General features: G+C 52.4%; 1 protein-coding gene across 2 annotated transcripts; it reads left to right on the top strand.

Annotated features, from left to right (window-relative positions):
* The first annotated feature begins 933 nt into the window (after positions 1-933).
* On the top strand, positions 934-26,574 carry ADRB2 (adrenoceptor beta 2). Of its 2 annotated transcripts, none has more exons than XM_056502644.1 (2): positions 934-2,310; positions 19,596-23,332. In XM_056502644.1, exons 1-2 carry the CDS (start codon positions 1,137-1,139, stop codon positions 19,769-19,771), a joined length of 1,350 nt encoding a protein of 449 aa, XP_056358619.1. In that variant the 5' UTR covers positions 934-1,136; the 3' UTR covers positions 19,772-23,332. The 2 variants fall into 2 exon arrangements, with proteins under 2 accessions (XP_056358619.1, XP_056358620.1); XM_056502645.1 differs by lacking the exon at positions 19,596-23,332 and adding an exon at positions 23,912-26,574 and having other exon boundaries at positions 935-2,310.
* The last annotated feature ends 164 nt before the right edge of the window (positions 26,575-26,738 follow it).

Raw genomic sequence — 26,738 nt, 5'->3', positions numbered from 1 at the left:
ACTCTGGGAGCAGCCAGGGCCAGCAGAGTGAGATGTGGCTCTGGGAGAGCAGCGTTGCTTCAGAGGGATGCAGAAGTGAAACTCCAGAGGCAGCGTTATCTCCTGCCAGGCTAAGAGGAAGTTTTCAGGATTCCTTAGTCCTTTTTAGTGAATTTGTTTGTTTTGGAGGGAAATGCTGGTGATAGAGTCTGGCTCTGACCACATGGCCTGGCTGCAGCCACAGTGTCCAGTGGTCACTCCCTGCCTGGGCAGTGCTCCCAGGACAGTTCGGGGGTGTCTGACCTGGACCAGCTCTGGGATTTCTGCTTCACTTGGATGCACCCCAGGACTGGGGAGCAGCGACAGCACCGAGCTGGGGACTGACGGGACAGGGACCTGGTGACATCCTGTCACGAGGTGTCACCAGCGACCAGGGCTCCCCACAGCCCCGCAGCCCTCGGGATTTCCCCGGTGCTGCGTGTCCTGGTGACACCCGGGGAGCACACAGGGGACACGGGTGGGGTGGGGACACCTCGGGGCGAGGACAAGTGTGACATTTGTGACATTTGCGACATTTGTGACACGGGGAGCGCTCGCGTGGATCTGCGGGCAGGAGGCACAGGGTGACAGGAGAGCACGGGGGGAGCGCACGGGGAGCGCGGGGATGCGGAGAGCGGGGCGGGGACACGCGTGGGACAGGGAGAGCGGGGACAATTGTGACATTTGCGACATTTGTGACACACGGAGCGCCCGTGTGGCGCTGCGGGCAGGAGGCACAGGGTGACAGGAGAGCACGGTGAGCACGGGGGGAGCGCACGGGGAGCGCGGGGATGCGGAGAGCGGGGCGGGGACACGCGTGGGGCAGGCGGGGGTGGCCGCGGGGTGCGGGGGGGCCCGGGGTGCGGTGCCATTGGCTGCGCAGGGCTGATGTCACGGGCTGCTGTCACTTAAAAAGCTCCGCGGCGCCTAACGGGCTGGGACACGGCTGGGACGGGACGGGACGGGAGCGCAGCGCTGCCCGGTGCCCCGGAGGAGCGGCCCCGCGCCTGTCCCGTACCTGTCCCGCACCTGTCCCGCATGAGCGGCTCCCGGAGCGCCGCTGCCGAGCCCTGAGCAGAGCCGAGCTCCCCCCGCCGCCCCGGGGCTGCCGCCGGGCCATGGCCACGGCGGGGACGGAGCTGCCCGGTGGCAACGCCAGCGCCAACCAGAGCGCCGCCGACCCCACGGTGTCGCGGGACGTGTGGGTGGTGGGCATGGGCATCCTGATGTCGCTGATCGTGCTGGCCATCGTCTTCGGCAACGTGCTGGTGATCACGGCCATCGCCCGCTTCCAGCGCCTGCAGACCGTCACCAACTACTTCATCACCTCGCTGGCCTGCGCCGACCTGGTCATGGGGCTGGCCGTGGTGCCCTTCGGCGCCTGCCACATCATTATGGAGATGTGGAAGTTCGGGAACTTCTGGTGCGAGTTCTGGACCTCCGTGGACGTGCTGTGCGTCACGGCCAGCATCGAGACCCTGTGCGTGATCGCCGTGGACCGGTACTTCGCCATCACCTCGCCCTTCAAGTACCAGAGCCTGCTGACCAAGGGCAAGGCGCGCGTGGTGATCCTGGTGGTGTGGGTGGTGTCGGGGCTCACCTCCTTCCTGCCCATCCAGATGCACTGGTACCGGGCGGACCACGAGGACGCCATCCGCTGCTACGAGGACGAGATGTGCTGCGACTTCTTCACCAACCAAGCCTACGCCATCGCCTCCTCCATCATCTCCTTCTACCTGCCCCTCGTCGTCATGGTGTTCGTGTACGCCAGGGTCTTCCAGGTGGCCAAGAAGCAGCTGCAGAAGATAGACAGGAGCGAGGGGAGGTTTCACACGCAGAACAAGGAGCAGGAGCAGAAAGGGGGAGCCGGGCACCGCCGCTCCTCCAAGTTCTTCTTGAAGGAGCACAAAGCCCTCAAAACGCTGGGCATCATCATGGGCACCTTCACGCTGTGCTGGCTGCCCTTCTTCATCGTCAACATCGTGCACGTCATCCAGGACAACATCATTCCCAAGTACGTGTACATCCTCCTGAACTGGCTGGGCTACGTCAACTCTGCCTTCAACCCCCTGATCTACTGCCGGAGCCCCGACTTCAGGTTCGCCTTCCAGGAGCTGCTGTGCCTGCGCAGGTCCGCGCTGAAGATGTACGCCAATGGCTACTCCAACAGCAACGGCAGGAGCGACTACAACGAGGAGGAGAACGGCTACCCCCTGGCCCCGGATAAAAGCTGCGAGCTGCTCTGCGAGGAGGGCTCCTTCCCTCGCCCCGAGGACTTTTTGCACGGCAAAGGTACTGTGCCTGGTGGGGAGGGTGATGGGGGCTCTGGCGTGGCTCAGGGGGGTGGCACAGAGGAGCCTTTCCAAGGAAAATCAACTTCTTTTAATAGCAGCAGTGACGATTTTTTAGGGAGTGCCTAAAACCTAATAGCCGCAGGAATTAAACTGTGCAGAGCGGGGCTGGTCCCTGGCCGGGCAGCCCCCCTGGGTTGGGGAGACACCCGGGGGTCCCTTAGCGGGGCGGGGGATGCGGGGCTGTGCAGAACGAGCGAGCCCGGAGGGACTTTCTGAGCGTGGCCAGGACTGAGCTGAGCTGGGACTGAACCAGCTCATGACCTTGCTGGGCGCGGGGAGCGGGGCTGGACCCCCCTTGCACCCTTCTCACAACCCTGGGGGAGCCCTCCAGGCCAGGAGGGCACTTGGGGCGGTTGTGGCAGGATTGTCCAGCTCGGGGCACTTTGCGGAGATGGCAAAAAAATCCTGAATTTGATCTGCGACAAAGCGGCGGGGAAGGGATGCAGGCAGGGCAGGCTCGGGGCTGCCGGCTCTGGGACAGCTCGATCACCGCCCAAAAAACCGAGAACGCTCTGTGGGGTTTTGTTTTGCCAAGTGCTACAAGACTTTTTGTAGGGGGAAAAAAAATATAAATAAAGGGAGCGTTCGCCTAGAACGCGAGGCTGTGACTGTGGGACTCAGGAATGTGGCGCTGGGAAGTCGGGTGACAATCGCAGCCCAACCAAGAGCTCGTAAAGCGCTCGGTTTGTTTAACTGCAGGGCTCAGATGACAGCGAGCTGAGAGGGGAGGAGGGTTTGGATTTTCCGTGGCACCTTGGAAGCGCCGCTCGGACCGCGGGACGGCTGCAGGTCACTGGGGTGGGTGTGGAGGGGGTTTCGTGCCGTGTGCCAGCTCTGCCAGGGGTCCCCGGGCTGGGTGGGCTGCGGGACAGACAGGGCAGGACAGGACGGTCCCCGGCTGGAGGGGAGCAGCGATTTGGTCTGGGGGCGCACCCCGGTGCGACACGCTGGACCCGCGCCTGGGAGGGTGTGCAAATGCGGGGTTCTTTCAGGAATACTCGGGAAAGGTGCAGGAAAAGCTGCTCCCGGGACCTCTCGGTGCTCCAGGGGCCGTGGTGTCCCGGGGATGCTCGGGGGATGCTCAGGGATGCTCGGGGGATGCTCGGGCGTGCGGAGCCCCCGCATTTCCACGCGCTCGCCCCGCGTTTCGGAGGTGTCGGTGGCGTTGCCGGGTCATTCTGTGGTCAGTTTGGGGGTGTGGGGGTCGCTGGGTGCCCGGGGGACCTGGGTGGGCGGCGAGTGACCAGCCCGAGGCTGAGTCCCGATGCAGAGGGGTTTGGGGCAGCGTCCCGGAGGAGCCGGAGCTGCGATGGGGGCGGAGCGGGGTTTTTGGTTTCCGACACTGTCCCCTGGCAGTGCCCGTGTGGCCTTGGCTGCTCTCAGGACTCGCTGGTGCCGCCAGGGCTGGAGGGGAATCCCCCCGGATGGGCAGGGTGTCATTGGGATGGGAGGGTGTCATTGCTGCTGCGAGTGTGGGGACAAACTCCTCGAGCTGTCGCACCCTCGGGGTAAACCCCAGAGCTCTGGGAACTCCTGCTGCTCTTTTTTCTTTCTCAAAGTGGTCCCGATCCTGCTTGGTAAGGGCGCAGTGGGGGAGAGCAGCTCTAAGAGCCCTCTGCTCCTCTAAGCTGTCACTGACCCGCTGCTCGTGTCCCCTCTGCAGCCCGGGGATGTGGCTGCGAGCCCTGCCCCAGCCTGTGCCCTCACCTGCCGGGCTGCCAGCAGGGCCCCGGGTGCTGGGAGTGTGCGGTGTGGCGGCACGGTGACACGGTGACACTTTGCGGCGTGAGCGGCCGCGGGGCAGCAGCGCGGATAAACATTAACAGGAGTTAATGCCGGGCAGAGCGGGGCTGCAGCCAGGAGCTGTTTGCTTCCAGCAGAGAGGGGAGAGGAGTGGGGGGTGCGGGGTTGGGAACACGCTCGGTGCAGGAACACACTGGGTGCAGGAACACACTGGGTGTAGGAGCACACTGGGTGTAGGAGCACACTGGGTGTAGGAACACACTGGGTGTAGGAGCACACTGGGTGTAGGAACACACTGGGTGCAGGAACACGCTCGGTGCAGGAGCACACTTGGTGCAGGAGCACACTGGGTGTAGGAGCACACTCGGTGTAGGAACACACTCGGTGTAGGAACACACTGGGTGCAGGAACACACTCGGTGTAGGAACACACTGGGTGTAGGAACACACTGGATGTAGGAGCACACTGGGAGTAGGAGCACACTGGGTGTAGGAACACACTCGGTGTAGGAACACACTGGGTGTAGGAGCACACTGGGTGCAGGAACACACTCGGTGTAGGAGCACACTGGGTGTAGGAGCACACTGGGTGTAGGAGCACACTCGGTGTAGGAACACACTGGGTGTAGGAGCACACTGGGTGTAGGAGCACACTGGGTGCAGGAACACACTCGGTGTAGGAGCACACTGGGTGTAGGAGCACACTGGGTGCAGGAACACACTCGGTGTAGGAACACACTGGGTGTAGGAGCACACTGGGTGCAGGAACACACTGGGTGTAGGAGCACACTGGGTGTAGGAGCACACTGGGTGCAGGAACACACTCGGTGTAGGAGCACACTGGGTGCAGGAACACACTGGGTGTAGGAACACACTGGGTGTAGGAGCACACTGAGAGTAGGAGCACACTCGGTGTAGGAAACACACTCTTTCTAGGAGCTTAGTGTAGTAACACACTCAGTGTAGGTACTCACTCTGTTTAGATACTCTGTGTAGATACTTTATGTATATACTCTTTGTAGGTACTCTATGTAGATACTTTCTGTAGATTCTTACTCTATGTAGGTACTCACTTTGTGTAGATACTCTATGGATACTCTATGTAGGTACTCACTCCATGTAGATACTGTATGTAGGTACTCTGTAGATACTCTATGTAGATTCTCACTCTATGTAGGTACTCACTTTGTGTATATACTCTATGTAGATACTCACTCTGTGTAGATACTCTATGTAGATACTCACTCTGTAGGTACTCACTCTATGTAGGTACTCTATGTAGATTCTCACTCTCTGTAGGTACTCACTTTGTGTATATACTCTATGTAGATACTCTCTGTAGGTACTCACTCTATGTAGATACTCACTCTATGTAGATACTCTGTGGATACTCTATGTAGATTCTCACTCTATGTAGATACTCTATGGATACTCTATGTAGGTACTCACTTTGTAGATACTGTATGTAGGTACTCTGTGTAGATACTCTATGTAGATACTCACTCTGTGTAGATACTCTGTAGATTCTCACTCTATGTAGGTACTCACTCTATGTAGGTACTATATGTAGTTACTCTATGTAGGTACTCTATGTAGATACTCTCTGTAGGTACTCACTCTATGTAGATACTCACTCTATGTAGATACTCTGTGTAGATACTCTATGTAGGTACTCTGTGTAGATACTCTCTGTAGGTACTCACTCCATGCAGATTCTCACTCCATGCAGATTCTCACTCTGCAGCTGCAGACACAATTCACTCAGTGCAGGCTGTGGTTATTAAACAGCGTTCATGGGAAATGAGAATTAACTCCCGATTGCAGAGATCGATATCTCCGTGTTTCCACCTCCTGCACTTTGACTCCTGGCAGTCCCTGCTGTCCTGCCCTGCCAGGGCTGTGGCACAGAGGGACAGGGTGTCCTGCAGTGATGGGGGTCACACCAGCCCAGCAGCTCCAGTTCTCACCAGTTTGAGGCAGGACCCTCTGGCACAGAGAATTCCCACTCCACATCTCTGTTGTGGTTTGTGTTTTCACTATGATTAATTATTTGCATTTCAGTGGAGCAGGATTTGTTGTCCAAATGATTGCTCTCTTTTTTTTGGCTTCCTCTTCTCACTTCAAATATTGTGGCTGTGGGTAGCCAAAGCTGAGATGGGCCAGTGATTATTTGCAGAACCACTCCAGCTTCAAAGCATGTGGAAGGGACAGAGAATTTTGGGCTCTTTGCACTGGACAAATGACCTCAGCACTGTTAGGAAACCTCAGGCTTGCAGTGTTGAAGAACTGATCTTTCCTCTAAGGCAACAGGAGTAAAACTGGTGAAATATAAACCATGCAGTTCTGAGGGCAGCTGGAATTAAATAGTGGAGGAAAAAATATTGTGGCACCACCAAGGCCAAACCTTTCCATATTGGGGAAAAAAAAAAAAAAAAAAAAAAAAAAAAAAAAAAAAAAAAAAAAGCTTAAAAGCTTTGTCCTGTTAAAATATTTAATATTAAAAATTTTTATAGACACAATAAAAAATGGAGCATTGAAGTCAGGAGTCGCTGTTTAAATTGGATTTTAGGATTTTACACTGGCTTAGGTTAAACACAACTGATAAAACACACAGTGATGACTTCATTCGAGGGAAATCAGTGACAAATATTAAATTCTTCCTGCAAACAGAGCAGGCTAAAGCAAATGCTGTGCTGCTGGCTTGTACCTCGTGCCACTGCCACAGTGGTGGGGACACAGAGGGGACACGGAGGGCACACAGAGGGGACACAACCCCAGCTGTTGGTCACTGGAGCTTGCCCCTACATTCACTGCTTTATCCAGATTGTTTTTGTTTTTAAAGTCTTGGTGGAGTGAACGTCACAAACACAGCTTGGGTTTTGTCACAGCCCTCGCTGTGGCTCCTGCCTGGGGTTTGGGCAGCTGCAATTTCCACATCTGGGCTGTCTTTGCTTCACCCCAGAACAGAAAGCTGCTGGTTCTGCCAGTCCCTCACCTCCTGGGAGCATTCCTGGGCAGCTTTGGCTGGCTGGGCAGCCAGGGCTGTGTCTCAGCTTTTCTGGGCTGGAAATGTGCTTGCTGTGGCACAGGGAGATGTGGAGTGCACAGAGGGAAAAGGGGCTGGGTGCAGATTCCCCACTCGAGTGCCCCATTAGGACTGGCTGTTCCCAAAGTGCCTCCTATCCCAAATTGTTCAGCAATTCCTGCAGTCCAGCATTGCCCCAGGTTTACCTTGCACTGTTCTGGGGGATCAGGGCTGTGCCTCCCCAGCCTTACCTGTGGAACTGGAGCCCACCCCGGGGTTCAGGTGAAGGCAGAGATTTCAGTTCCTAAATGCCCCCAAATGTTTGAGAACTGCCAGGGATTAGGAGTGTGGGGAGGAGGGGATGTGTGAGCAGGGTGTGTGAGCTCTGCCCCCTCACAGCCCCTCTGCTGGGCTTTGCAGAGCTGAGTTCAGGGTTTATTTGCTGCAAGGGCTGTGTTTGTGCCACCCCAGCAGGGCACTGCCAGGCAGCCTCCACTTCATCATTCCCTCTGGTCCCTCTGCAGGGCTGTGCTACCTGCAGCAAGCCAACACTCCCCTCCAATTTACTGTCATTGATGAACTTAATGAGGATGTGTTCCATCCCCTCGTCCAGATCATTGATAAAGATATTAAACAAGACTGGCCCCAAAACTGAGCCCTGGGGACACCACTGGTGACCAACCACCAGCTGGATTTATTCCATTCCCACTCTCTGGGCTTTTAACCCAAGTCAGATTTATCCCAGTGAAGAATGGACCCATCCAAGTTAAAGGAATTCAATTTCTCCAGGAGAATAATGGGAAGCAGTGTCAAAGCTGAATGAAAGTCCGTCATCCACAGCCTTTTCCCCATCCATGGAGTGTCATCCTGTCACAGGAATCAGGTCCCTGTTTTCCAGCTCTGGGGGACAACTGGTCTCACTGTTAAAGGCTGACACCAAGAAGGCTTTGAGCACCTCAGCCTCTCCCTCATCCCTTGTGTTTCCCCAGTGAAGGATGGAGATTCTCCTCAGCTGTCCTTCTCCTGCTGATGTATTTCCAGGAGCATTTTAAATTGCCTTTTCTGGCAGCAGCCAGATTAAATTCCAGCTGGGCTTTGGTCCCTCTAACTTGCATCTCCTGGCATCCTCGTTGTCCCGAATTTCCTGCCCCTTTTCCAAAGGTCCTAGACTCTCCTTTTTTTCCCCTGAATTCCAGACAAAACTCTCTGTGCTGCCAGCCTTGTTTTCTCCCCTGCTGGCTCATCCAGCACACGGGCACAGGCTGCTCCTGCCCCTCTAATTCCATCTCCTGCTGCCAGGAGCCTCAAACCCACAGGCTGAGGCAAGAGCTGTGTCCCTCCCTTTGCCAGCCTGGTGTTTATTTTCCCTGGGTGATGAATCCATTTCCCAAGGAGATGGCTTTATGAGCACGTTCCTTCCCCTGGCAGCAGGGAGGGCGGCCTGGCCTGTTCCCTTCCCTGCTCTCTGTCAAATGCCTCCCTAAAAGCAGCAGGGGAGCTGAGCTGGGATGGGCAGGCAGTGCCTGGAGGTGTCCCTGGGCTGTGGGGATGGAGGGGGGATTTGGGCAAGGTTCTGCTGCTCTTGTCTCAGTGTTCTTCCAGTGTTCCCCCATGTTCTCCCCATGTGCCCCGTGTTCCCTTCCCCAGCAGCCCCTTGGCTGACCCCACTCTTGGGTAGCTCTGCCCTGGGAGCACACCCAGGGCGGTTCTGCAGCTTCAGGGCAGCACAGGCTCTCGTGGAGAGCTGTTCCCAGCCCAGGCAGAGCCCCCCCAGGCTCCCTGAGATCTCTGCTCTGCTCTCACACTTTGCTCCGTTTCTGCTCCGTGGCCACCTTGGCATCTCCTCCCTGAGCAAAAATCTCTTCCAGTGTCACAGCCTGGCTCTCTTCAGACTCCAACCCAGCAGCCCCAGCATTTCTCCCCCTTGTTACACTTTTATTGGAGCTCTCCTGGCAGCAAACACGAGCACTGATCTCCTTGCTGGGGGCAGAGAGAGCATTTTGCCATGAGCTCAGAGCCCTGAGGATGCTGCACCCTCACCAGCACATTTCTGGGGGGCACCAGCTGCTGCCACAGCAGCCTGGAGGTGCTTTTTGTCATATTCCAGAGGGGGCAGGAATATCCCACCAGCACTGGGAGGTGCAGCTCCCACAGCAAACAACCTGTCCTGTCATCCCCACGTGTTTGCCTGGCACAAACAAATCCCACTCAGCTCTGCTGGGGTTTAGGGACACAGCCTGGCTCCAGACAGAGCTGGAAACTGGAATTTCCACAGCTTGGAAGGAGATTCTCCCTCCTGGAGTGTTGTAGAGCAGGACACAGCCCCCATCCCCCTGGATCTGGAATTGCTATGTGTAAAGGTGCTGAATCGATTTAATCTAATTTAATCTATTTAAGGGGGCACTGAGATTTTTTTAAACTTTCTCCATCATGGGGAAAAAAAAAAAAAAAGTGGATTTGCTGCTTCTCCATGTATGTAATTTCAATTTTCCCATTTCCTTTATGGCAGGAGCATCCAGCTGAGTTTCTGTGCAATGTTGCCAGTGCCAGGGAGGGTGGATTGGGAAATATTCACTTGTTTCCTGTCCTTGATGAGATCATTTTTGCACAAGTGCATCTATAGATATGTGTGTGTGTGTATATATCCATTATCTATATATAGCTGTACACAAACAAGGAAATGCAAAGGGTTTGCTGTGCCAGATAAGTACAGAGATGAAGATCTGTATGTTCAAAATTCAGAGTATTTATTGCAGGTCCTATTGACTGACGTGTTTAAATAAAGAGGATTTATGGTATTTATGCTCTAGTAAAGTGTCCTTGCTTAAAGCCATTTCTTCTATATTTCCCCAACTTTTTCCCAGTGAATCCTTCAGGGCTCATTACAAAAACACCTCAAGGAGCAGGGAGGAAACACAGTTTGGACAAAAATTTCTTTAATTTATGAGTGCCTTGAGCCCTGGCAGTGGGTTTTGGGTGCTCAGCACTCTCTGGTTTTCCCCTCTCCCATCAGGATCAGAGGGGGGTTTGAAGAAGAGAATTTATTTCTATGAAGAGAACTTAACGTGAAGTTTCAGAGTTACACACCAAGCAGCAGAGATTTTGAAAACTATAAAAGCTGAAAGCCCAGGCACCAGTGGGAGGGTTTGATCCTCTGCTGCATCCCCTGGGGCTGGCAGGGAGCTGCAGCATCCCCAGCTCTGGGCTTTGGGACACACTTTCCAGGCTGGAAAAGCTCGTGGGGCTGTTTCTTTGGAATTCCTGGCTGTCCCCTGTCACCTGCTGTCCCTCTTGCTTCAGGTGGGGCTGAGGAAAGGACAGTGATGCAGAGCAGGATGCCAGCCCAGCTGCTGCAGTGACAGGGATTTTGTGTCCTTGTGCCACTTGGCAGCAGAGGACACAGTGCCCAGCACATTCTGGGGCTTCTCCCTCCCAGAAACAGCAGCAGGGAATTGTTGTGTAGCTGGGACAGGGAGAGATGGCACCAGGCACTTCCAAACCACATCAGAGGCCTGAATTATAATAATTTTGTGCTTTCAAGGGATAGAGAGCTCCAGGTATTGCTGACTGCAGGAAGCAAAAATCAGAAATTCAGCATCAGAAATTCAGCAGCAGCCACTCACCTTCCCTATTCCTGTTAGAGCAGGACATCCCTAACTGGGAATATTTCACCTGGAAAGGAAAGGTGGTTGTTCTTAGGAGGTGCTCAGACCAGTTCTTATTTCCCTGAGGATCCCAGCAGCCCCTCCTGGCCCTGAGCCTGCAGGATGCCAAAGAGAGGCCTCAGGGTCACAGTGGCCACTGGCAGAGCCTGAGGGACACAATTCCACAGGCACAGAGGCCAAGCAAGGGCATCTCCCAGCCCCAGAAACAATCCCGTGGCTCAGGGAGCTCCAGGCTCTGCAGCCTTAGCCCAGGCCTGAGAAATGCATAAACAGCAAATGGCCTCTGGGGAGGCCCTGCCAAGTCCTTTTTCCCTCATGTAAATATTTTTTCCTCTTAAGTGTATGTGAGTGTGAAAAACCTCTCCTTAATCTTTTTTTTTTTTTTTGTCCCTGGCTGAAGGAAATGCTTGTTCATCCCTGGGTGGGAACAGCTTCATCTTGATATTTTGCAGCTGAAGCAAGACCCACGCAGCTGAAACCATTTCTTATCACCCCCAAAGCCACACAGGAATCAGATTAGATGGTGCCTGTCAGGACGTGACCTCCTCAGCTGGATGGAGGTCCCATGGGACAGCAGACTGTGAGGCAGCCTCCAGGAAGAATTCAGAAGCAAAATAGTGCAAAATATCCCTGGGGTTACAGGATCCCAAAGTAGAGTCCCACCCTGTTGTGTTGGGCACGTGAGTGGAAATGTGTGGCATCTTTTTCTGAGAAAAACTGGAGACCTAAATAAGTTTCTTGCTGTCTGGCCTTGCAATCAAATGTCTGTGTGTGTATTTTCTGATAGCTGGTGGTGAGAGGAAGTGTGTCTGCACGCAGCAGAGCTGGTGGCAGCCCCAGAATGTCACTGGGGGAGCTGGGGCAGTGCACTGGGGAATCTGCTCTCCCTGCTCAGAGTTTCCTCCCCCTCCTGCTTGGGAAAAGCTGGGATCAGGCTGCCACCCCTCTGCCCCAGCCCTCTGCCAGCTCAGCCCTGCCTCATGAGAAGCAGAAGTTGTTGCTGCTGGTGGTTTTTGAGGGAAAAGTGTGGCCAGCCCTGTGCAGGGGAGCGATGCTGAGATAAACCTGAGTGAGCCTGGCCTGGTGCTGGGGCCCCAGCAGAGCCCAAATCCTGCTCTGAGCCTCTGCCCTGAGCCACACAGGCTCGTGACCTCCTTCAGAGAGCCAAACCAGCCTCATGAGGAGTTCAGAGATGCACCAGCAGCTTTACAGACAAAAAAAATCCCTTTGGCACAGCACGAGGCAAAGGGGAGCAGCAGAGGGCAGGGAGAAGGGAAAGCACGAGCACAGAGAGGTTTGTGACTCACAGGAGGCCATTCCTCAGCTTTGGAATGATTTGCACAGCTCATTTCGAGCTGACTCTGTGCTTCCCTGTCCCTCCAGGGCTCCCTGCTGCAGAGAAAGCTCCTTCTTAAAAGGGGATCCTCAGGGCTCCTATTTATAGCAGGGAAAGTGCTCCAGGAGAGTCAGCAGCCCTGCCTGGACAGCCTGGGAGCAGGGGAGATGGACAGGCTGTTCCCCTGCAGCCCCTCCTGCTGACCTCTGCCAGCCTGGAAGGGACAGTGGCACCTCCCTGGTGCCACACGGGAGGTGGTGACACAGCCTGGCAGGGACAGGACGGGACAGGGACAGGGACAGGCGGCTCCAGCCCCTCCCGTGTGGGAAACATTTCACTGCAGGATCTGTGTTTCGGTGCAGGAACTGCAATTCTGTGCAGGATCTGTATTTTTGTGCAAGATCTCTGTTTCAGTACAAAATCTGTGTTTCAGTGCAGGATCTGTGTTCCAGTGCAGGATCTCTGTTTCAGTACAAAATCTGCATTTCACTGCAGGATCTGTGTTCCAGTGCAGGATTTGTGTTCCTGTGCAGGATCTGTTCCAGTGCAGGATCTGTTCCAGTGCAGGATCTGTGTTCCAGTGCAGGATCTGTGTTCCTGTGCTGGATCTGTATTTTTGTGCAGGATCTGTGTTCCAGTGCAGGATCTGTATTTTTGTGCAGGATCTGTGTTTCAGTGCAGGATCTGCATTTCAGTGCAGGCTCTGCATCTCAGTGTAAGATCTGTATTTTTGTGCAGGATCTGTGTTTCAGTGCAGGCAGCCTGGCTGGTTCCTCTGCCCTCCCACATTTCCCATTCCCTGTCTGCTCCTGGAGCTTTGTGAAGATGATGTTTGCCTCTGGGATGAAAAGCATTGCTTCTTCCTGGGAGCTGCTCTGCCGCTGCCAAGGCACGGCTGGGAGGGCGTGGGGCAGGAGTTCCTGTCATTCTGGGGCTGGGGATGCCTTTGGAGTGAGTGTGTGACAGGTAGGGAGACAGACCAGGACAGCCGTGCTGTCCCTGCAGGGCATGGCCCGGGTGACAAGGAGCTGGGAATGGGAACCACTGAGCTTGGGAAGGAGCTCTCGGAGAATCCAGCTCAGCCTTGGGCCACTTTGCCAGCCTGAAGAGTTGTAGGGGAAATGGGGTTTGCCCAATGGAAGGGGAAATGGTGTTTACCCAGTTGTAGGGGAAATGGGGTTTGCCCAGTGAAAGGGGAAATGATATTTTCCCAGTTGTAGGGAAAATGTGTTTTTCCTAGTTGTAGGGGAAATGGGGTTACCCCAGTTCTAGGGGAAATGTGTTTTTCCCAGTTGTAGGGGAAATGGGGTTTTCCCAGTTGTAGGGGAAATGTGTTTTCCCCAGTGGAAGGGAAAATGGGGTTACCCCAGTTGTAGGGGAAATGTGTTTTCCCCAGTGGAAGGGAAAATGGGGTTACCCCAGTTGTAGGGGAAATGTGTTTTCCCCAGTGGAAGGGCTGTGGGAAGGGGTTGGGTCCCTGGGATGCTGCTGGGTTTTGGTGTCAGTGTTACTCTCAAGAGTTTTGCTGGTCTTCATTTGCTCTTTATTTGTCACCCTGATGTGTCCACAGCGCCAGCCAGGAGCTGTGCTTTGTTTGGAAGGGACAGGCCAGCGTTGTCACCTCTGCTGGCGTGTCCATCCTGCAGGTTTTGTTTTCTGCAGTTTTTGCAGGGGCTGTGGCCCCTGGGAACAGGAGCACCACTGGCACTGCCACTGTGAGGGGACCTCAGCCCATCCTGTGACCCATGGGCAGCCCCAGAGGATGAGTGGAGGGACCCACAGCTCTCTGTGCCCCAGGGAATTCCAGACTTCCCATGGGAAGGTGGCAACCCACGTGTCAGGGAAATTAATCCACAAACACCAGAGGTTTGTGTCCAAAAAGGAGGCAGAAGAGTCCTTTTGCTTTATTCCAATAAAGGGAGAGGCCATGGGCCATTCCCCTGGGGTCTCTCAGATTTTTGGAGGACTCAGACTCCTTTTTATCCCAATTTCCCTCTCTCTTTCCCCATTGCTGAGGTACTTGAGAGGCACAGACTTCCCAAACACCTGATACCTGAGATTCCCCTCTGATGTACAACCCTCCCTTTTCATTTTTAATTCTTATAGAATTCAAGGTTTTTCCCCATTGCTTCTTTCATCTTCCAATATCCAATTCCATTTATCAGCAAACCTGCAGTTTGTTAGTAAAGGCAAATCTCTTTTTCCATTCATCAATCAGTGGAATCCATCCCATTGTTTCTTTTATTTCTCAGTGCTGGTTTTATCCACCAGCAGACCCACAGCTTGTTTGTAAAGACAAATCCAACAGATTCTCACACCCTGGGCAGACTGTGGCTGTGTTAGGGATGTAAATCAGGGTCCAGCTGTCCTGCTGTGCAAGGAGCCCTTGGAGCATGGACACAGTGTCTGCAGCTCTGGGTGTGCAGGGCCTGGGCAGAGGTTGTGCTGGCACTGCCACACACGGGACTTGGAAAGGCCAAAATGTTCCTGCAGCTGGGTGTGGGATTCCTCAAGAGCTCAGTCCCAGTCCCAGGGCTGGAGGAGGGGCAGGGAGAGAGAAATGCAGCGTGGAGGTGTCACCCTGCCCCGTGGTGACAAACAGCAGGCCCAGATTAGAAACCAGTGTGTGCCCTGGTGACTCACAGCCCAGCCTGGTGCCACCTGCCCCTGCCTCCTGCCAGGACCTGCCACTGCCACCTGCCAGGACCTGCCACTGCCTCCTGCCAGGATCTGCCCCTGCCACCTGCCAGGACCTGCCACTGCCTCCTGCCAGGACCTGCCACTGCCTCCTGCCAGGATCTGCCTCCTGCCAGGACCTGCCACTGTCACCTGCCAGGATCTGCCACCTTCCAGAACCTGCCACCTTCCAGGATCTGCCCCTGCCAGGACCTGCCACTGCCACCTGCCATTTATTTATTTATTTATTTATCTATTTATTTATTTATTTATTTTTAATCTTGAGTAATCCTATCCTAAAAGCGACTGCATCCCTGCAAGCTTGTTCCATTAACCTTAAGTACCTGATAAATTCCCTCCCTCCAGCCGCTGATGACACAAGCTGTGTTTGCAGTGATTTTTTTTTTCCTTTCCCCGGTGTGATTCACCCCGGGGTGAATTCATTTCTCGAGAAGTGAGAGGATCCCATCCATGCAAATGGGGCCCGGGGAGTCTCAGGCTGATAATGGCAATTTCTGTCCAAATGCTAATTATAGGAACAGCCCAGCCAGGTCCGATTCGCACGAGGAAATCCCCTCTGGGTTTAGCCAGGAGCTCCAATTCCTTTTTTTTTTTACCATTAATAATAAAAACTTGAGGGTTTCAGAAGGGTTTCTCTGCTCTGGTGCAGACGCTGGGGTGGTTGATCCTTCCTGGGAGTTTTTCAGTGTCTTTGCAGAAGGAAGGGGTGTCCCCTGGGACAAGCCTTAGGGACATCACCTCCCAAATTTGTGTCTCCTGCCCCTCCCTGCTTCTCTCCTCAGAATCCTCTCCTCATCCACGGCTCCTTCAAAGGATGGGGATGGGAATAACGAGCACTTTGTTGTTAATAACAGAGACAATTTCGAGATGAGCTGCTGAGGGATTAAAGAGTTGCTGGACTGGTTTTGGAGGTGAGGATAATGGAGGTGGATAAATCCCACCCGCTCCTCCTTTCATCTTCCTTACATGGAATTTGTGAAACTTTGGCTTCCAGTCCTTTATGGAAAGCTCAGCTGTAATTCCCACACCCCTCTTGGGGGTTTCTGTGCACAGACACCACTCTGTCATTGCACAGCACAGGATTTTATTGGGACCCTGAGCCCTGCTCTGTGCTCCTGCCTTTGCAGTGAGCCCTGGAATCACAGGGCCAGCTGGACAGTGTCCCCCAGCTCTGTAAAAAGCTGGGGTCCTTCAGGTTTCAGGGCTGTCATAACTATGAAGCTGATATAAAATAAAATACACCTGGAAATCTTCAGTATCAGACCCTCAGAGGGCTAAAATACACCTGGAGATCTTCCATATCATTCAGTTCCTTGAATGCTCCTCTCACTCCTGCACAAGTCTGGGGACCACCCATTTTCAAATGAGGTTTAGGTCACAGCTGGGCTTCTCAACCTTCCTAAACAGGAGGGAAATTACAGCAAATTAGTGACCAGAATGAAAACTTTGTGTCCCCTTAGCATCCAGCCCCTGCCATCTCTGCACATTCCTGACTTTTCCTTCTGCAAGGAGTGTCTGTCTCGTTCCCAGCCCATCTCTGGAGTCAGGACAGGCTGGGCTCGTTGTTGTGGTGCAAAACTGGGATTTGCCCTGGCAAAGCTGTGAGAGGAATGTCATATTTGATTTTACAAACAAGCTGTGGGTCTGCTGGTGGATAAAACCAGCACTGAGAAATAAAAGAAACAATGGGATGGATTCCATTGATTGATAAATGGAAACAGATTTTTGCCTTTACAAGCAAACTGTAGGTTTGCTGATAAATGAAATTGGATATTGGAAAATTAAAGAAGAAATGGGGAAAAAACCACATGAATTCTACAAGAACTAAAAATGAAAAGGGAGGGTTGTACATCAGAGAGGAATCTCAGGTATCAGGTGCTTGGGAAGTCTGTGCCTCTCAAGTACCTCAGCAATGGGGAAAGAGAGAGGGAAATTGGGATAAAAAGGAGGCTGTGTCCTCCAAAAATCTGAGAGATCCCAGGGGAATGCCCCATGGCCTCTCCCTTTATTGGAATAAAGCAAAAGGACCTCTTCTGCCTCCTTTTTGGACACAAACCTCAGGTGTTTGTGGATTTCCTGACAGGTGGAGAAGGCAGCCCCGACCTGCATCCATCGGGGCAGCAGCTCACCATGACACCATGAGATCACCAACAAGCTGAGCTCCACCCCGCAGGGAAATCTTTTTCCATCTCCCTGGCAGGTGCCAGCATTGGCTCAGAGCAGGGAGCAGAGCAGCAGAGCCCCGTGGGCTGAGCTGTCACCACTGGGAGCTGGGCAAACGGGTTGTGTTTGCCCAGGTGTGCTGCCAGCTCCACCCTGGGGTGCTGGCCCTGCCTGGTGCTGTCTGAGCTGCAGAAGCTCTGCAGGGCTCTGCTGTGACAGCATCACACCCTGCAGGGATCCTGAGCCTGCTGTGGACCCGGCTGTGCTGCAGCTTTTCCCACACAGGTTTGGCCCTGCAGAGCCCTGGCAGTGTTTGCCAGGCTTGGCACAGCTCCTGTGCTCCACCCTTTGATGGGTGAGAAGGATCAGGGACAAAAAAAAAAAAATAAAAATCAGGGTTTGCTCTCGTGGGTAGCAGCTGCTGCTGAGTGAGAGATTGCTGGAGGTGATTTTGGGAATGAGATTCGAGCTCAGGAGTGGCTTTGGGAAGAGTTGGTGGGGATGTGCTGCACAAGGGGCCAGCTGGGGCTCTGGCCCTCTCCCTGCCCTGTGTAACTCTGCATTTCTGATCTGGATTCTGACACCAGTGATCTATGTCTGATTTAATGGAATGGAAGATCCATAAGGTTCCTCAGGAGCAGCATCCTCCAAAACCCAGTGATTCAACCAGGAGGGCAGGAATTGCCACTTGCACTGCTGCAGGCTGAAATCAATGTGTTTGCTGTGGGGTTTCCTCTGTGGGAAGTGAGAAAAGGGCTCAGTTTTCATCCATGAGGTTCTTTCTGTGAGGAGGGGATGGAAGGAGAGCTGATGGATGCTCCACTCTGGGCTGAGAATTCCTGAGGGCACAACATGCTGCTCATTGCTTTCAAAAGGAGATTTTTGTCTTGTCCTCAGGTGGGAGACAGCAGCATGAGCAGATGGGGAGGAAATCCCTGGTTTTTGTGGTAGGGAGCAAACCCCTGGCTGAGCACTCACTTACCAGGCACTGTTGGACTTCTAAAAATAAAATTCCTTCTGCATTCCCCCTGACACTGAGATATTTTACATAAAACAATCAAACTGACCACCCTAATTCCATTTACAAGTTTTCCAAGAAATCCTTGGAGAAGCCAGAGGAAATCAGAGCTCAGAGCTGAATTCCACAAGCAATGACCCAAGCCTGGGGAGGGATTTTCACTGCTGGAATCCAAATGTCCACAAATGCTCCTTTCTTCAAATGTGGGATGTTTATGGTGTGGATCCCCTCCAGCACTCACAGGCACCTGCTGATAATCCCATTTCTGTCAGATCTTTGTGTGGAGTCAAGGCTGATGGAGGAGAGAATTTGAAATTCCATCCCAAATCCTTGTGTGGAGTCAAGGCTGATGGAGAAGAGAATTTGAAATTCCATCCCAAATCCTTGTGTGGAGTCAAGGTTAATGGAGGAGAGAATTCAAAATTCCATCCCAGATTTCTGTGTGGAGTCAAGGCTGATGGAGAATTCAAATTTCCACCTCAGATCTTCCTTTGTGTGGAGATCAAAGGCAGATGGAGGAGAGAATTCAGAATTCCATCTAGATCTTTTTGTAGAGTCCAAAGGCAGGTGGAGAATTCAGAACTCCATCCCAGATCTTTGTGAGGAGCCCAAAGGCAGGTGGAGGAGAACATTCAAAATTCCATCTCAGATCTTCCCTTGAGTTGGGAGAATTCAGAATTCCATCCCAGATCTTTCTTTGTGTGGAGTCAAGACAATGGAGGAAAAAATTCAAAATTCTATCTCAGATCTTCCTTTGTGAGGAGCCCAAAGGCAGATGGAAGAGAAAATTCAAAATTCCATCTCAGATCTTCCTTTGTGTGGAATCCAGAGGCTGATGGAGAATTCAAAATTCCATCCCAGATCTTTCTTTGTGTGGATTCAAGGCAGATGGAGGAGAAAATTCAGAATTCCATCTCAGATCTTCCCTTGTGTGGAATCCAAAGGCTGATGGAGAATTCAGAATTCCATCCCAGCTCTGTGTGAGGAGCCCAAAGGCAGCTGAGCAGGGAATCTGTTGTTCCTGCAGGGAGAAGGTTGCTCTGCCCATTGTTAACTTGTTTGGCTTGGGTTTAAGCCTGTGTTAGTTGGAATATCTGCAGAGGAAATTGGGTGTAAGCCAATTTAGGGACAAATCTACACTCTGCTGGCATCACACCAAGAAAAGGAAATTACAGTGCCACGAATCAAGGGGAAAGAATTGCCTGCATTGGGTTAGATGGGATTTTGGGATTAAATCCTTCCCTGGGAGGGCTGTCCCATCCCTGGCAGTGTCCAGCCAGGCTGGAGGGGCTTGGGGCACCTGGGATAATGGAATGTGTCCCTGCTACGGCAGGGGTGGAGCTGGATGATTTTATGGCCCTTCCAGCCTCATTATTCTGTCCTGCTCCCTCTGTTGGGAGCAACATTCAATCTGTTCAATGATTATAAAACCCACAAAACCCAAAGCAAACAGCATCCTTCCACTTCCCCAAAACTGAACAAAAGAAAAAAAAAAAAAAAAAAACTCAGAAAAGCTGGGACAAGGGAAGGAGAGGGAAATGGGATAACAGAGCTTTTAAAAACCTGTTGCCTTGCAGCTGTTCCCATCCTGGCTGCTCTCTGGATGATCCTCTGCCTGGAAAAAAAAGAAGTTCTTCAAACCCATCGTTTCATGGGAACATCATTTCTTAGCAGAGGAGATGAAAATCCAAATTTGGGGGTTAGGAATGGAGCTGCACCAGTGCAGGAGCTGGGGATCTTCACTCAGGTTTGAGTGATTCTTCAGGTGGGGGTTAAGGGCACAGAGCACTTGGATCTTCTGAGAAGTTTGACACCACAGCCAGCACGTGGATTTGTGGAGTTAATTTGGCTCGTGGGGAAGCTGGACATGTGCTCAGAACTGGGAATTTGTGTCAGAACTAACTGGGAATTTGTGTCCCAGTTTGGTTTGTGCCACTGGCTGCTGGCTCAAGAGCCCAGGCTTGGCACAGTAAACTGGAAGGGATGAGATGGAATTTTTCCTTTCCTAGGTAAAGTGATCATAAACCAGACTAAATCTGGGTCTGGGACACTCTGGGCTGTGTTTTATGTCACACCTTGGCTTCTATCAGGTTTTCACAGTTTTTTCTTTCCCCTTGAGCTGTGCAGAAGCACCTGATGGTTCCTCTCCTGTTGCTGTGCCCCGGGATTCCTCTCACACCTTGCACTGGGAGCAGATGCTGTTTAAATGTTCTGGGAGGAACTGTTGGCAAATGGGGGATGACAGGTTGCAGAAACAGGAGAGAATAGCAGGAGTTTCCAAGGAGAGCAGGAAAGGAGAGGGGGGAGAGGCTGGGCTGGGCTGTGGGAGCCCTGCTGAGTGCAGAGCGTGCAGGGCAAGGCTGGCAGAGTCCCTGGTGCCTGGAGGGCTGGGGCAGGAAATTCTGTCTTGCTCTGCCCTCATTCCACCCCAAATCCTTGGATTGCTGGGGAGGAGCTGCTCAGCTGCCTTGCAGAGACACAGAGATTCCCACGGGGTACAGGTTCAAATGGAGCAGAGAAAATGTAAAATTTATGGAATCACAGAGTCCCACAACGGTCTGGGCTGGAAGGGACCTTAAAAATCATCTCATTCCACCCCTGCCAGGGGCAGGGACACCTTCCACTGTCCCAGGCTGCTCCAAACCCCATCCAACCTGGCCTGGGACACTTCCAGGGGTCCAGGGGCACCCTGTGCCAGGGCATCACCACCCTCACAGGGAATAATTCCTTCCCAATATCCCATCTAACTACTCCCTTCAAGCCATTCCCTGTGTGCTGTCTCTGCTGTTCCTGCTGATTTGCAAAACCACTTAGTGCAAAGCACTAAAACAACCCACAGGGAATATTTTTTTTCCTCCTCACCCTCTCCTTGACCCCTTGGGAAATGTCCCACGGGAGCCATGCAGTGACTCTGTGTGCAGAAATCCATCCCCATTGACTGGAAAGGGAATTTTGATTTTTTGATCAGCTCTTCACCCTGTGGAAGGACTCTCCTTGATTTATTTAGGACTAATGACCAAAAACATCCTCATCAGGCTTCCACCTCTCCCAGGACTGTCCTGAACCAAAAGAAGGGAATGCAGAGGAGTGGATTCCAGCTGGGGAGTTGCTGACAAGGCTGAGCTTTGTGGGGTTTGTGATCTGTGGCCGATCCATCCTGCTGAACCCACGATCCCCACAGGTCAGCAGGCAGCAGAGCCTGCAGGTTTCCTCAGCCAGCTCCTGTTTTGAAGATTAAGCTTTGCCTTGTGAACCTTGAGGAGTGCAGCTCCCAGGGCAGAGGAGATGTTGGGAGGGGTCAGGAGGGCTGTGCTCTGGTGTCACTGGGAGCAGCCAGCAGCGTTCCAGGACAACATCTGATTTTGTGCTTTTACGAGGCAGATGTTTGGGAGAAGGGCTGTGCTGTTTATCCCAGCTGCCATCCCCAGCCCTCCTCCCTCACACTCCCAGCCCATAAATAAAGATTCCTGGGATCATGCCTCTGTTTGGGCAGCCCTGTCTTCCATCAAGCTGCACACCCTGCACCTCAGTTTTACAGGGGAATAAATCAGGGAGGGCTAAATCCTGTCCTGGGATAAATCCAGGATGATGTGGGGGAATTGCCAGGGGGATTTGGTTCCTTGGTTTGCTGGTTTACTCCAGAGGAGTTTGGGCTCAGGGACTGAGCAGCAAGGCAGGCTTTGCTCTGGGGTGCAGAGCAGTAATGTGGGTTTTGCTGGAATTCTCATGGAAAGGAGTTGTAGCTTCAGCACAGTTTGAGACCTCCAGGTCATTAATGACAAAAATTCTAAATCCTGTGTAAAGTGATTATTCCCACTGCCTAACACTATTCCCCAGGGATGAATCCCAGCCTTTGGCTTGTGTTGGGATGATGATGATGATGGAGAGCAGGGCCCAGGCAGGTTTCCATGGAGGGACTGCAGATCCCAGCTGCTCCCAGCACCTGCAGGAACCCCTGGAAGAGGTGCCAGGGGTGGGAATGCTGCTTTGGCTGCACTTCTCTCCTCCAGGAGGACCCAAAAAGTTGTTGAAGGCAACAATCAGGGTATTAATCCTTACTCACTTGTTTCTCTAGGTTTTCCCACTTTTTTTTAAAAGGATTGGAAATGAAAGAATGTCACAGAGGTGCTGGCCCCTCTCTGCTGTGGCTCCAGGCTGTGGGTTTAAGCAGTTTGTGGCTATTCCCTCTTGAGTATTAATATTAATAATTATGGATATGAAGTGGATATTTCCTCTTGAAGCTGTAGGGCTTCCCAAACAGCTCTGAAGAGACTTTGCAAAGGAGTGCCTGGAATTCTGCTGGCTGCTTTTAGGGAAGCTGGAGAGCCCACAGGTCACCTCAGGGTGTGCCAGCCTCGCCCCATAAATACCACTGGACACACAGGGGGATTTACACCCCTCTGCTGGAGGCACCTCATTGTTCAAAAGTGACTTTTTTCATGGCTCAGAGTGGCTTGGGTTGCCCAGGATGAGCTGCAGGATAAAAAAAGGACAGAGGAGCTTCACTCTGAGTCTCCAGATTTGTTCTGGAAAAACTCCAGGGTGCTCAGCATCCCACAGAGCACAAAGCCACAGCTGCCATCACCCAGCCCATCGTTCTGGGTGGATTGTCCACCCTGGAAAAACTCCTGGAAACTGCTGGGATTGCAGAGCTGGGATTGTTTCACACAGGGATGTTCTGAAGGGCTCATCACCTGCAAGATTTCCCATTTTCCTCAGGAATTGTAGGGACAGGACAAGGGGGAATGGCTTCAAATGGAGAGACAGGAGGTTGAGGTGATATTGGGAAGAAATTCTTCCCTGGGAGGGAAAAGGGAGGAGGGAAGGAGGGACAAACACGCTTTGCAGGGCAGATGGAGTGCAAATAACCTTTATAAAGAGATGCTGGCAAGGGACAGTGGTTCAAATCGTCCCTGTCACATTGGAACTTCATCCTTGATTTGCACAGGGAATACAACTCCAGTTTGGATACCCAGAATTCTCCTGAGAGAGGCATTGTGTTCCCAAAGAACAGATATGGGTTTTTTTTTTTTTCTCTCTGCAGATCCATTTTGGCTGTAAATCTGTTTTCTTCTCCCACACGCACAGATGATAATCTTTTACATGTCCTTATTAAAAAGTATCACTTCCAGAAAACAAAAACTGGCATATTCTGTGCTTGTTCCCTTCTCTATCTCTGAATTAATTTCCCATTTTTTCATCTGACTTGTCATTCATTTGATATCTCCACAATCAAGGAAAGAGGTTTAATCTCTCTCCTGGCTTTGGCATCCACATCACTCCTCTATCCCAACCTCTCTGTGCTAAATTAATGCTTTTAAATTTATTTTTTAAATTAATTCTTTTCTCTCTCTCTCTTTTTTTTTTTTTTTGTTTGTTTGTTTTTTGTTTTGTTTGTTTTTTGTTTTGTTTGGTTTTTTGTTTGGTTCTTTGGTTGGGTTTTTTGGTTTTTTTCTTTATTTGGTTGGTTGGTTGGTTTGGTTTGGTTTTTTTTTTGTTTGTTTGTTTTTGTCTGTGTTTTTTGGTTTTTTTGGGGGGTTTTTTTTGCTTGTTTTTTGGTTGTTTTTTTGTTTGGTTGGTTGGGGTTTTTTTCTTTGTTTTTCATCTGTGTTTTTTGTTTTGTATTTTTGGGGTTTTTTGTTGGTTTTTTGTTTTTGTTTTTTGTTTGTTTGTTTGGGGTTTTTTTGGTGTTTTTTGGTTTTTTTGTTTGTTTGTTTTTTTGGTTGGTTTGTTTTTTTTTTTTTTTTGTTTTTTGGTGGTTTTGTTTTGTTTTGTTTTGTTTTGTTTTGTTTTTTGTTTTGTTTTGTTTTGTTTTGTTTTGTTTTGTTTTGTTTTTTGTTTTGTTTTGTTTTGTTTTGTTTTTGTTTTTGTTTTTGTTTTTTTTTCCCCACAGAGATCCCTGGATGCCCAGGAATGGTGGAGAGCTGAATGGCCCAAGCTCTGTTCCTCAGCAGGCTGAGCTCTGAGGGCTGTGCAGAGCTGGAGGGGGAGCACAGCCTCGCTTCCCTGAGCTGGGGATGCTGTGGGAAGTGATTGCCTTGGCAAATCCTCATCCCAAAAACCCATCACCCACCCAGCAGCACCTCCAGGAGAAGCTGGGCAAGGACACCAAGGGACCAGGAGAGGCTCTGAGAGCCTTGGAAAGAAGCTGCAGGAACTGGAGGAGGGGATGTCCCATAGAAAAGGTGCTGAGGGTTTTTCCCCCTTGGAAATCCCTTCCCAAAAGGCTCCAGTGGTGTCCAGCTGGTTTGGAAGAGGCACAGGGGCCTGGCTGGGTCAGGAGCCCAGCAGGTGCCCATGGCAGAGCTGGGGGGACCCAGGTGGGACCCAAGACCAAGAGAGAGGAGATGGAAGATCCCTCTGATGCTTCTGTGCTTGTTTCTCCTTCTGGTGTCTTCTCTGTCTACCTCTTCTTCTCTAGAGAGCACAGGGGCCTGGCTGTCACCAGGAGCAGGAATGGGGCCTTTGGTCACTTCTGCTCCAAAAAATCTGCAGCTGTCCTGCCTGGCCCTCAGCATTGGCTGGGCTGGGAGCTGGCAATGCTTGTTCACATTTTAGCAGCACCAGCCACCCTTGGGAGCCAAGATTTCCCACCTGAGGCTCAAAACACGACAGAACATCCATCCCTGCCCTGCAGCTGTGGGAAGGAGCACACTGAGCTCCTGATTTTGGACTGTGCAAAACTCCTTAAGTGGAGGAAGAGATGGAGGGACTTATGGTCTCAGGCAGAAAGCAGCAGGAAAAACTGGCTGAAAACCAACAAAAATGTGCACCTTGGACTTGGCCCAGCCCTGTGGTCACTGAGCTGCTCCCAGGGCTGGGCAGAGTGTGCTGGTACTGAACTGTGGGAGCCCCATCTCACACCTTCCCTCTCGGGCTCCCAGCTGTAAAAAACCTTCCCTCAAGTGCAATCCTATTTATTTATTTATTTCCTCGCTGCTTGAAGTGAAGCTGCTAAAGGAGCCCCCCTAACCCACAAACAGAGTCCAAGGTCTGTGTGAGGGCACTGAGCAGGGGGAGGACACAGGGACACCTCCCAAAACAGCAGGAACACCCTCCTGGTGAAGGAGTGGGGGATTGGGCTGGGGGTTCTTCCAGGGTTCCTCCAACCAAACCATTCTGTGGTTCTGTGGGACCTGGAGGGGATGAGCCAGCCCTGGCAGTGCCCTGGATGGAGCTCTGGGCTCTGGAGGGTGTCCCCACCCATGGCAGGGGTGAGCTGGATGAGATTTGGGGTTTGAGCTCCTTCCATTGCAGATGGAAGGGGAGAAGCTGAGAGCAGAGTGCTGTCCCTGCAGTGTGGATCCTGCAGGGTGGGAGCAAGCTGGGCAGAGCTTTGGTGGCAGGGCAGAGTGCAGGAGCTCAGCAGTGCCCCCCTGCCCTGGTTCTCTTCGAGGGTTGCTCACCTGGGGGCTCTCAGGTGCCCTGCTGCTCTCCCCCAGCTCTCAGGAGACCCTGAGACCCCTTGGCACAGCTCCCAGCTGCCCAGGCAGAGCCTGATTCCTCCCTTCCCTCTGAAGAACCCCACCAAAGCTTTGTCTGGAGGATATTTCCCAACAAAAACCTGTTCCTCAGAAGATTCCTGCTGGCTCCAGCCCCTAACTGTGTCCTTGGGATTGTTTGCAGGTTGGGGACACTCATGGGGTTGTGGCAGTTGTGTTCTCCCAATCCCTGATGTGCAAGAGCAGGTTCAGGGGGAGGAAGGGCTGAACTTGCTCCAGTCATATTCCAGCCCAAAAGCAGGACCTGCCCTGCAGGGCTGCCCAAACCCACCCCTGCCACCCTTCAGGCTGCTCCCATGGCTTTGATTCACTGCTGGGGCTGGTTTTAAGCTCCCTGTCCCCTGGGAGGTGGCTCTGTGCTCCACAGGGAGTTTCCTCCCTGGAAATCTCATTCCATTTATCCTCCAGCACCTGCTGTTCCTCTTGTCCTGCCACTTGACCATTGCTGCCCTTCCCAGAGCCTCCCTGTCCTTGCCTGGCTCAGCACAGGATGAGCTGCTCAAGAATGGCTCTGCCAGGATCCAAACCCATCCAGTGCCCAGCAGCTGCTCCCTCCCTCATCTGGGGCAAACAGAGCCAAAATGGGTCAGTGTTGGCACTGAGTGCTCATATCCCAAAATATCAGGAAGAAATCCTTCCCTGGGAGAGCAGTGAGGCTCTGGAATGGATTTCTAGAGCAGCTGTGGCTGCCCCATCCCTGGGAGTGTCCAAGGCCAGGTTGGATGGGGCTGGAGCAGCCTGGGGCAGTGGGAGGTGTCCTGCCATGGCTGGGGTGGGGATCGAATGGATAATTTAATTTTTAATTAATGTCCCTCCCAGCCCAAGCCATTCTGGGATTCTGTGATCCCCTGGGGAGCAATCCCTGGTAGGGAGAAGTGCCCAGCCAAGGTCCAGTATTCCCAGTGAGATGTACTGGGATCGTGTTGGGAATGGGGAATGTCTGTCCTGCCTGGAAATCACATCCCTGGGCTGGACGGCAGGAGAGCTGCAGGGAGGGACACGGCTCTGTCCTTGTCACTGAACAAATCCTGACAAATAAACTGTGGAAAATCCTGCTCTTCCCACTCTTCTTTTTCACCAGAGGGAGGGGCTGCACCTGGCTGGTGGCTGTTAGGGGTTCACTTCTTGTTTCTTCTGACTCAGAGTTGGGATTGAATGCACGAGAGATGGATTTTTGTGTTTGGACTCAGTTTATTAATTATTGTCTATAGTGCAGTG

This window comes from Oenanthe melanoleuca, chromosome 13 (assembly GCF_029582105.1).
Source record: "Oenanthe melanoleuca isolate GR-GAL-2019-014 chromosome 13, OMel1.0, whole genome shotgun sequence".
Lineage (NCBI taxonomy): Eukaryota > Metazoa > Chordata > Aves > Passeriformes > Muscicapidae > Oenanthe > Oenanthe melanoleuca.
The sequence above is the reverse complement of the archived record's forward strand: the minus strand, read 5'-3'. Positions and strand labels throughout refer to the sequence as shown.

Bases quoted from the DNA above. Each gene is read 5' to 3' on its own strand.
- ADRB2 (XM_056502644.1), top strand. From the start codon at position 1,137: ATGGCCACGGCGGGGACGGAGCTGCCCGGTGGCAACGCCAGCGCCAAC. The intron at 2,311-19,595 runs GTACTGTGCCTG...GTTGCCTTGCAG, and splicing joins GGACTTTTTGCACGGCAAAG to CTGTTCCCATCCTGGCTGCT.